Source organism: Leptodactylus fuscus, chromosome 3 (assembly GCF_031893055.1).
Source record: "Leptodactylus fuscus isolate aLepFus1 chromosome 3, aLepFus1.hap2, whole genome shotgun sequence".
In the NCBI taxonomy this organism is placed as follows: domain Eukaryota; kingdom Metazoa; phylum Chordata; class Amphibia; order Anura; family Leptodactylidae; genus Leptodactylus; species Leptodactylus fuscus.
In genome coordinates, this window is record NC_134267.1 from 103,101,403 (window position 1) to 103,113,308 (window position 11,906).

General features: G+C 41.8%; 1 protein-coding gene across 1 annotated transcript in view; it reads right to left on the reverse strand.

Annotated features, from left to right (window-relative positions):
• The window catches only part of LOC142198492 (G-protein coupled receptor family C group 6 member A-like), a 28,873-nt gene extending 18,773 nt beyond the window's left edge, over positions 1-10,100 (reverse strand). The window contains exons 1-4 of the mRNA XM_075269527.1: positions 9,807-10,100; positions 7,845-8,693; positions 5,734-5,946; positions 5,462-5,579 (exon numbers count right to left, since the gene is read on the reverse strand). Of these exons, the coding sequence (XP_075125628.1) occupies positions 5,462-5,579; positions 5,734-5,946; positions 7,845-8,693; positions 9,807-10,100 (1,474 nt within the window). The remainder of the gene's footprint in view (positions 1-5,461; positions 5,580-5,733; positions 5,947-7,844; positions 8,694-9,806) is intronic.
• Between the last annotated feature and the right edge of the window lie 1,806 nt (positions 10,101-11,906).

Here is an 11,906-nt window from a genome sequence, read left to right on the forward strand (position 1 = left end):
CAGTCCATGCCTTAGCTTGTACCCCCAGTTTTTCCTGCTTAGCTTGCCTCCACATCCACACTGCTTTTGCCCCTAGACATCATCCCTATCCATGCCTCTTCCCCTAGCCATAACTCTGCCACCCCTGGAAACTCATGGTGCAGAAACTTTGGTTGCTGACTTTGAGGAACCCTTGGGTTTTGTAGATGGAACTCCATCAAAGGTCTGTGCAGCTCACACACCCTGCTCAAGATATGGTATTGTAGGGTTTCAGCGTGTGTGAATGACGGACAACAGCCTGTGTTTGGACAGATGTAGGCCTTGCTAGAGTGTTTTTAGGCTAGCAGCGACTCCTGTGCACTTGCAAAAGTGGGCGCACAAGCGCCGCATTTTCAACAGTAGCTTCGGTACATTTGGGTATGTTTTTAAAAAACTTTGCACCACTAGGTTAGACGTGGGCCAAACATGGAACGTGTTGGAGGCTGGCAAGCTCCAGAGCCGCTACCAGGTTCCAGCCATTATCACAGGCGTAAAAATGCCAGGCCCCAGGTGTAGCAGGGAAAAAAAAATGCCATCTCAGCCAGGATGGCATCCCTGACCTCGGAGGCACTGTGCTGTCTGTCCCCCAAGCTGATGAGCTTCAGCACCGCCTGCTGACGTCTCCCCACACCAGTGTTTTAGCGTTTGCCGCTAGTAGCTGTGGTGGAGGTTGCAGCGTCGTAGGGTTTCAGTCTACTCCTGCCATGAATTTTGGCCTGGGAGAGGAGATAGGCCACCCCAGTTTGCACCCAGGGAACAGACTCCACCACATTCACCCTGCCTGTCATTAAAGATAAGCACTGCAGCATCCCTGACCACAGGCGCTTGTCCAAGTGTCGGTGGTCAAGTGGACCTTGCAGCAAAGCGCGGAACTAAGGGCCCACCTGATGTTGAGTGACACGTGCTGGTGCAAGGCGGGGACGCCACACCGGGAGAAGTTGAGACGGCTAGGGACGGCATAGTGAGGTGCCACAGTTGCCATCAGGTCCGGGAAGGCGGGAGTTTCAACAAGCCGGAACGCCAACCTCTCCTGGGCCAGCAGTTTAGCGATGTTGGCGTTCTAGGCTTGCGTGGGTGGGTGGTTAGCGGTGTATTTCTGCCGGCGCTCCAATGTCTGAGAGATGGTGGGTTGTTGTAAAGAAGCGCCTGATGGTGCCTTTGATGGTGCAGGAGAAGGAGATAAGACAGAAACAGGGGAGGATGAGGGAGAAGTCAACAAAGTGGCGGAGGCAGATGAAGTGATGTCCTGGCTCGTCCTCTGGAGTGCATCGCCAGCACTGTGAGCAGAGGCAGTGGCATGAACGGCGGGCGACGTTTGTCCTGCCGTTGCTGCCTGCCACTGATTCCATTGCTTGGATTCCAAATGACGGTGCATTGAAGTGGTGGACAGGTTGCTCTTCTCAGGGCCCCTACTCGATTTCGAGAGGCAAATTGTGTAGACGACACTATATCTGTCCTCGGCGCATTCCTTGAAAAAACTCTACACCTTCAAGAAACGTGCCCTCGATGGGGGAGTTTTTCTGGGCTGGGTACAAAAGGGAACATCTTCGGACATTCCGGGTCTGGCCTGGCTTCGGCAAAGCAGCTGACCTCTGCCTCTGGACATGTCTCTGCCTCTAGCTACCCTTTTTGGTGCTGCACCTGCCTCAACATCCACACTACTTTCCCAGCTTGACATCTGCCTTGTCCAGGTGGGGTCGGTGTCCTCGTCGTCCACCACCTCCTCTTCCAACTCCTGTCTCGCCTCCTCCTCCTGCACAATGCGCATGTCAACTGGCTGCCCTGACAGCAACTGTGTCTCATCGTCGTCGATGAGGGTGGGTTGCTGGTCATCCGCCACCAAATCGACCGGAGATGGAATGGAGGAGACTCTAGTGTTTGAGCATCTGGACACAGATACTCGTCTGTTAGGTCCGTGGAATCGCGAAATGGAGGGGCAGGTTGCGGTACAGTCAAAGGAAGGGAGAACAGCTCTGGGGAGCAGGGACAGTTGGGGTTATTGTTCTGAGAAGATTGGGAATTTTGGGTGGAAGGAGGACAAGACTGTTGGGTAAGAAGAGGTAGAGGCTGACTGGCTGGTGGACAATGTGCTTTAAGCGTTATCCGACAGCCATTGCAAGACCTGTTCCTGGTTCTCGGGCCTACTAATCTTTGTACCATTCAGCCTAGTTAATGTGGAACTTTTGTGCAAAGCGCAGAACTTAGGGCCCGCCTGATGTTAAGGGACACACGCTGGTACAAGGCTCAACTCACCCTAAGTGCCAAAAACACTGCTGGTGCAAGGCTCTACTCATGCCAAGGGCCTCAATCTCTGCTGGTAGCTCAGCTTAAGGTCATGTAACTTTGTTTGGAAGGGCTCATGTTAAGGGCTAGAAAAGTGAATTTTGGAAGGTCTTACCACATCACACACACACACACACACACACACACTCAAAATGACAGTTAAGGGTGAGGGCTTTTGGAATTCCCATTGCCTATTCCATTTGTGGTTGTCATGGGGAACGTGATTTAAAGGGGTGGTTGTTACTGTTTGTTGAGCTTAAATTGGGGTTTGTGTCCATCCATTTGGGGAGTAAAGAAGGTTTCCAGGTATTTTCCCACTTTGATAGAGGTTTTTTTGAATGTGGAAAGTGTGTAGTTGTTAGGCAGTGATGTTGGGGTAATAGAGGGTCTTTGGTGTGTTAGATGCCCCCAGGCATGCTTCCCCTGCTGTCCCAGTGTCATTCCAGAGGTGTTGGCATCATTTCCTGGGGTGTCATAGTGGACTTGGTGACCCTCCAGACACGGATTTGGGTTTCCCCCTTAACGAGTATCTGTTCCCCATAGACTATAATGGGGTTCGAAACCCGTTCGAACACACGAACATTGAGCGGCTGTTCGAATCGAATTTCGAACCTCGAACATTTTAGTGTTCGCTCATCTCTAGACATTATACTATTATTATTATTATTATTATTATTATTATTGTTTATTTATATAGCGCCATTAATTCCATGGTGCTTTACATTTGGGGGTTACATACAATACACAAAATATACAGGTACATATCATACTAACAGTGATCGGCTGGCACGGTGGGGTAGAGGGCCCTGCCCGCGAGGGCTTACAATCTATGAGGAGGGGCCACCATGGGACATTGTACTGAGTGGAGGGGTTGTTATGGGACATTATACTGTACAGAGGTGCCACTATGGCACATTATACTGCATGGAGAAGCCACTATAGGACATTATATTGTAAAGAGAGGTCACTGTGGAACATGATACCATGAGGAGAGGCCAGTACAAGATATTATACTGTCTGGAGGCCATTTTGAAACATTACAGTGTGTGTAAATGGGGCAATATACTGTGTGCGGGCCAGGAAAGGCGGCATTATGCTGTGGGGGGCCCCAAGTCAAAAGTTTACTACGGGGCTCAGTCTTTGTTAGTCCCCTGGGTATATGTATATAGAAAAAGTCATATGGCTGACGATTTTTGCCCTGTTACATATATCTGTTTGCTCTTTACAATTACCCAAATTTGGCAAAGAAGCCCATTTATAGAATGTAAGAAGGTTTTTGTCAGTTTACTGGTGGTATAAGGCAGTTCTTGAACCTGTATCTGGTTTGTACTTAATCTTGATTCCTTTAATGTTAATTTTCAGCATTTGATTTCCTTATTGAAGATAACACCATATGTGTCAATAAGAAATACTGTTGTGCATGGCGGGAACTCCCTCATGCTGATCTTCAACACACTCATAACATAACATAATACATATAATGTAAATACAAAATTGAGGCTTAACAGGAATTTTGCTTTCTTTGAGTTCAAGGCAGCACATATGGAGTAAGTTGTACAACCTATTTCCTCTAGAACAGGCCCTAGGTAGCTATACCGACAGTTAATTAGCATAACTGACAGTATAGGAACACTCCTCTTACACTAATTTATTGTGTTTTAACTGGATAAGTTCTTTCCTTTAAATTAAGTTGGCACGGTTTGCTGTGCTGCCTTGAACTCAAAGATAGTAAAATTCCAGGTAAGACCCAATCCTGTATTTCTTTTTCATTCTGCGGCAGCACAGATGGGACCTAGCTAACTACCTATGGGGGAAAGATCATCATTTTAGAAAAATCATATTAAGTACTGCTCTGCCAAAGGCTGGACCCTCGGAGTAGATGTCCAGATGATAATGTTTGATGAGGGTAGAGGAAGAAGCCCAAGAGGTTGCTGTGGATATTTGCTAATCTATAGGATTCAGAAATGGTGGACTTGATCCATGTGGCCAATGTATCCAGAAGATTTCGCTCCTTTTCTAGAGCCTGAAAAAAGAATAAATACATTTTCTTCTTTCTTAAAATTCTTGGTTTTCTCCAGGTAGGCCAGAATGGCTCTCATAACATCTATTGTGTAAAAATGTATTTGTTCTTCCATCTCAGGACAAGGATAGAAGAATGGTAGAACGGATTCTTTATTGATATTCTGAAAAGAAGGAACGTTTGGTATAAAACTCGGCAAAGTTCTCAATAGCACTCCATTGGGTAGAATTCTTGGATATGGCCTTTTCGAAGATAAGACTTGCAACTCTCCCAGCAGATGTCATTGCTATCAAAAAAGCTACTTTTTATGATAACCATTTAAGGTCCATGTCTTGAATGGGTTCAAATAGATAAGATATCAAGGCACTGAGAACAATAAAAAAAATCTCAGATAGTTACAGGTGGTCTGACCTCAGGTCTCAATTTATGATCACTTTGAAGAATCTTGTTACCAAAGGATGACCAGAAAATTTTCCGTCTGTCGTAGCATTAATTAATATGCACTTTAAGCATGTTGAACATCAGGCTTTTTTGAAACCCATCTTGCATTAGTAACTGCTAGATTCTTTGCAGCCGATTTTAAAGCATCCAAGGGAAAAACTGCAGAAAAATATGCAGCAATTTTAAGTGAACAAAGCTGCTCCATTATTTCTTCTCTTAGAACACCATCTTGACTATCTCTTCCCAGCTGACTTAACCATAATCTCAGAGGCTGCCTTGGAGACTTTAGATAAAGGTGCTTGAGATACATATACGTTTTCAGAAAAATGTCAGCTCGGCTATTCATTGGATCTTTGAGGAGATATAAGTCATCTGCTGGAAAAAGGGTTTTCTACAGAGGTGATCAACTCTGTGGGCCATACATAGGAAAAAACAAGGACAAATAAAACACAAGGGAGTAGTGTGTGTGTGTGTGTGTGTGTGTGTGTGGTTCTTATACCATCAAATATGCTAATTAACTGTTTCATTGCTACCTAGGCCCATCCTAGGGAGAAGTAGGCAGGACAATTTACCCCATCTGTACTGCCGCAAAATGAAAAAGAAACACATAATATATATCTGAAATATAGCAACAATACAAAATAGTGAATAGTAATTTAAATGTAAAATGTCAGTCTATATTATTAGGTGGAAACTTACCAAAAGCATCAGAGTAGTAACCCTCTGGGCATAGACTGCAGTTATAGCAGCATTTCACATTGGAATGAATTTTATATTTTCCTGGGCTGCAAGACTTTGAACATCTTGACTCTGGAATCTGTTAAAAAGGAATATAAAGTTGTGTCTGCTATTAAAGTCCAATGCACTAGTTATCTCCGAACTTATTCTGTAACATTAGTAGAGATGAATCAATAAACTGACTTGCCGTTGTCTGACAAGATGTATAAACAATAAGAAACATTACTTTGTACCTCATTATTAGGTGTGTTCCAAATAATATCATAGCTGCTAAGTATGATGTCATTTTCATCAATATCATACACCCCAGCAACAATAAATTCTATTGAATTATTGATTTTATGCCAAGATAATAAATCAAATCCAGTATTGAAATCTCCATATCCATCAAAATAAACAGTTTCATTGTTATCAGAAAACTTGACTTTCTTTACCTCCTGGAGCAGCTGTAAAAAAAAAAAAAAAAAAGGAAAGTATTAGACAAAAACCTTTATTATACACATCAATAGATTTTTTTTTTTATTAACCACTACCTACTTGTATAACTCGAACATTTTGATGTCAGACCATGTGGATTAGACAGAGATAAGGCCTATCATTTCTTCCAAACCCATATTTAGACTGTAAGGGCCTGTTCATACTTCACAAAATGAAGAGGAATTTGATGTGGACCTCTGCATCAGATTTCTTTTCATTTTACTCGCCAAAGTGGAATACCAAAGCAAAGGATTAGTATCTCGGCTCAGCTTTCCTCCAGTGATCAGCCCCAGATTACCAAGGTTGATCAGCGGGAGACCCCTGATAGAGAGATAACAGACCAGGCTTTATCAGCAACCTCCAATTAGCAGAGATAAGTTGCTGCCAAGAGCAGTATAATATAGTATGTGAACATAAATTCATAACAGTCGTGAAGCCATGTCATTTACCGGGATAAAAAGTAGCCTATGTGTTAATCCAGGTTACAAACTATCTATGTGCCAAATTTTATCCAAATCAACCACAGAATCCATGGCAAGATCAAGAAGGATCTTTATTTTTTTCAGTGTCCTTCTCCTATCTCTGCAACTGCCTGCAATATATATATATATATATATTATAGTGGGGAAGGTAACTCGGTAGAAGCAGAGGTGCGGACCCAAACAGTCAAGACAGGGACAAAAAATATGCAGCAAACTGGTTTATTTTGAAAAAAGACAAAAAACAGGAAAATAAATAAAATTTGACTTCAGGCATGTTGGGGGAATCATAATACCCCAGAGATATGCTGTCTGTAAAGGAAAATTAATTAACAGGCCTAGATGGACTGCAGCCATCTTCTTTAAGCCTGGAGAACTGATTAAGACACAAGATGGTGGTGTATCAAAAGAGTTCTGTTTAATGGTGGCTAGAACAAAGTATATATCACATGGCATAGACAGAACAGGATTGGCTAGTATAATTAGCCTAACATCTATTGGTGGAGAAGTTTGTAACAATAGCCCTGATGCATATCTATTGGATAAGAAACTGGAGAGAGGTCACACCCCCCTGAGGGCTAGCTCCTACTCTAAAATGGAGTCAGTGACCGCATGGTGGCTGCGTGGTATCAATCAAAATGGCAGCCATCAGCACATGTCTCAAATACACACCCTAGTTGTCTATCTCATGGTATTCTAAAGACAATAGACATCCTTGTTGGAGACAATTAGCTTAATTACCCTTCTCTTGTCCCTTTATCTTTTAAAAGGGTCTTTGGTCTTTGATCCTTTCCTAACAATGCCCCTGGTTCCAGACGATCTGTCACCACCCTTTGTACGATAGCATCACCCAATACACAGAGCATAGTATTTACATAACCAGTCTGGCAAGTCTCCAAATTGCTCATCTCTGGACAGATAGAGAATCTCAGTCCCCACCTCTATACACAATTTTTTATAAGATATTATTAGCCCCCCACAGGCATAAAATGAGCAAAACAATAAAAACGCAAAATTCAGCCTTAACTTCAGGCAAAAACAAAATAAAAACCTGCTCGTCTGAGCGACTAACTAAACGGTAATATTAACCTACCTACCTATACTTTTGGCTTATTACCAGCCACAAGAACAATAATGTATCACCGGACTCAGGGTTACAGGACAGACCCAGACGCCTCCTCTCACTCTATGGATCTGCCCTGGAGTGCAGAATCTGCAGCCTTTTTCTGGTCTGGTAATGAGCCAAGGATTCACACCTGGAGCTGAGACCTACTCAAGACCCAAACTGGATCACACATAAGTTAAAAACCTGGGAAAGATATAGTGAGATTCCAGCACCCTGCCTGTCACATTCTCATAGTATATATGTATATATAGATATACTTTACCTGCCATGGAGGAAATGTTGTGTTGTGTATGCAGCTGCCATTAGAACACAACAGATTTTTTATAGCTTCTGCTATGGCTTGAACTGCTAAATATGTACTGTAAGCTCTATCAGGCTCAATGCTTCTTTCAAGGTAGTCATCACTTTGTAAATAGATATTGTCTTCAGAACAATTCAGATAAGACTCTTCTAGAATGGATCCAGATATAGTGCAGCTATTAGATGCCTGTAAGCACTGCCTGTGCTTGTATGCATCTAAGCATCTAGATTGGATTTGTAAGTATTCTTTAATAAAAGGGTTTTCAGAATGATTCCTTGACTCTAAAGTATGAAGATATTTTCTGAATCCTGGAATTTCTCCATGTTTAAAAGAGAAACCAATTACACAACCAATATTGTCAATGTCTATCATTTTAGCAACTTCTTGAGAGTCTGACCAATGGTCAGTTGCAATCCATGTTCTGGAGATATTGTGTTTTACAATTTCTTTAAGTACTTCCACAACCAGTGACACTTTTAATGCCAAAATGATGACATTTGCTGAAGAACCTGTTATTCTTCCAATGATGCTGTGAATCGTCTGATGGACTCTTTGGTCACCAACATCAGCAGGTATCATGTCCTTAAATGCTGTACAAATATCGAGTAAGTCTAACTGCACTGATAAATTCTCCACCAAAGAGCGGCCATAGTCATCATCACTTGAAACTATTCCCACATAATTCCAATGAAATTTATTAATGAGTATGGATAAAGCCTTGGTCAGGTATATTTCATTTGGAACAGTCCTCAGAAAAGAAGGAAACCGATGTTTATCACCCAATATCTCTGCTGATGAACCATAACTGATCTGTGTAATGGACAGTAAAAATAGGTTAGTGGTTTCTGTACTGAAATGTATGTAATTGGACACAATCATAATGTCACAAAGTATAATCATACTGGATGCATTAAATGTAAAAAATAGTACATCGTATCTGGATAAGTTTCACAACTGCACTATTCATGTTTTTTAAGAACTCTGTATTGTGCAGTTCCTCTGTTATCCTTCCTAGAAATGCATGAATACATTGACAACTGGTTACTATTCCCTTTGTTAAAGGGCATTTGTCTACAAAGGCAGCAAAGATGTGACAGTGTCACAATGTGTCGAGCATTATAATATTGTCATAATTACAATAAATAGATACTAAATAATACTCCCAGTTTAACCTAACAATGCCCCCCATTGCCAGCATAACTTAATAAGTGAGTACTCCAAAGAAAGAACACCTTTGCTATTATCACCAAGAAGCTGGGACCTCAGACAGGATATTAGCATTCCAGTACAGGTATCGTGATGCATTGATGTCATTACGCTGCCTTTGGCAGAGCAATGTTTGTAGCCCCCAGTGTGGCCTAAAGTGGACTGCTGCCCGAAGCCTATGGCTTTTTGCTTTACCATGGCTCTCTGTGATAGTCCTCAGTAGAGCTCATCGTGTTAGTGGACCAGAGACCGCAGCCCTGCCTCCCCCAAGCCCCACTAATCTTATTCATCAAAGTATATGGACTTCATAGATGGGGCCTCCTATTTACGAGCCAGAACAAGGAGCTAATCACAAGCAGTGTTTGTCACTCTTGTAACCCATCTGATCATATCTGCTGGTACTGGGCACAAGAAGTCATCTCTTTGCCATGGGACTCTGGAGATACCTCTCATTGCAGACGGGTTCTCTGTGATGGGATCATCACTATCAGCAATTTAGTCTGAATACAGTTGTATTGTATGTTATAAGACCGGTCCATACAAACATATGACTCATATGACTACTTGCATGCTTGCCAAGGTTTCACATATAATTCTAGTTCATTTGTAGCAACATATAAATATCATCAAGTGAAAATTCACTCTTGCCACATTTGTGCACTTTCTTTCTAGGATATCCTATGTACTATTATGAATAGACTGACCAACACTACTTACCTGTGGTATGAGTTTAAAGCTCAGGTGTCTTGCAATGGTAATGGAAACTTCTGAGTAAAGAGCCCCTATCACAGCTTTTACAGATGGTCTCGCGCTTATATTGCATTGTTGGCTAAAGTGATCTGCTGGTGGTTCCCATTCACTAGTTAGTCTTATGGTTTCTTGAAGGGCTTTTCCAGCATTTGAGCATGTGTCATAAATTTCATACCCAAGGGTAAGTCCAGGCAAAAAATTCAAGTTGTTAATTTTTTCAATTGCATAAATCATCCCAAGAGATTTGAGGAATCCTGTCATCTGAAAACTGATATACACAGTGACATCACTTTATTTATACATGAAGGGAACACTCATACATTTTCCAGAAGGTATGGCATTACTGTCTTAGCGTTCCTGACACTAAAATGATCCACATATACCCTCAGCCTCAGGGGGCAGCAGCGGACACATATACTATAGTGATTGACTAGTAGATAAAATTAGGCTTTTGTGTTCCTCTTCACTGTTCAACCTCAATGTTTGGCTACCTGAAAAAATGGTGTTTACAGACATTTCAATGTGGTGCCAGCTTAAGGCTAAGGTCCCATGTAGCGGGCCGCAGCAAAAAAAAGTGATGCAGAAAAGATGCAGGGACAACGTATCATGGTTTTTCCCTCAGTGCTTTTCAAGCAAAGTCCACAGAGGTTCCTGCTTTTGACTTTCTGCATCCATTAAAACTATAGCGTTTCTGTAGGTATAATTGTCATGCTGTGATTTCCAAAACCACAATGGATTTGGAAAATGTAATGTTTCCTATGCACGTATTTTTCTGCCATGTTTAGAAGCAATTGGCTAGAATCCCACCCACTTTGCAGTGAATTGTAAAAAGCCACAGTTCTTATGCTACATTGGGCCCTGAACTAATAAATATTTTCACCTAATATTTACACACGTGGACAAAATTGTTGGTACCCCTCGTTTAATGAAAGAAAACCCACAATGGTCACAGAAATAACTTGAATCTGACAAAAGTAATAAATAAAAATTCTATGAAAATGATCAAATGAAAGTCAGACATTGTTTTTCGCTTCAACATAATTTAAAAAAAAATTATATTCATGAAACAGGCCTGGACAGAAATGATGGTTCCCTTAACTAAATATTTTGTTGCACAACCTTTTGAGGCAATCGATGCAATAAAACGACTCCTGTAACTGTCAATGAGACTTCGGCACCTCTCAACAGGTATTTTGGCCCACTCCTCATGAGCAAACTGCTCCAGTTGTCTCGGGTTTGAAGGGGGCCTTTTCCAGACGGCATATTTCAGCTCCTTCCAAAGATGCTCGATAGGATTTAAGTCAGGGATCTCAGTAGGCCACTTCAGAATAGTCCAATGTTTTCCTCTTAGCCATTCTTGGGTGTTTTTAGCTGTGTGTTTTGGGTCATTATCCTGTTGCAAGATCCATGACCTGCATCTGAGACCAAGCTTTCTGACACTGGGCAGCACATTTCTCTCTAGAATCCCTTGATAGCCTTGAGATTTCATTGTACCTTGCACAGATTCAAGACACCCTGTGCCAGATGCAGCAAAGCAGCCCCAGAACATAACAGAGCCTTCTCCATGTTTGTCATCTGCACATAGGATATTCTCCCAGAAGCTTTGGGGCTTGTCAACATGTAGTTTGGTTATTAATACTTTTGTCAGATTCAAGTTATTTCTGTGACTATTGTGGGTTTTTCTTTCATTAAACGAGGGGTACCAACAATTTTGTCCATGTGTGTACACTACATGTATTTCTAAGGACATCCTTTTTATATTATTGTATCGTGTGGTGACCAGTTGTTTCTTTGGGGATATGTTTGGTCATTGCATGTTGGGTGTGGATGTTTTCTTTGCATGCAGCATGTGTCAATGTGTATTTATTTTTGTGTAAAATTCTATTTGTATATTATTAGCACAGAGCTTTACACTGCTACAAAAAGGAGGGTATATCTCTTATTGGTGAAGTGAAATGTAGACATATACCAAAAGTAAGAGCGTATGTTTCCATAGCTTTAGATCTGGATTCATCTGTATAAAAAAGACCCCAAAATATCACACTACAAGTTTTAAGAAAATGGTTT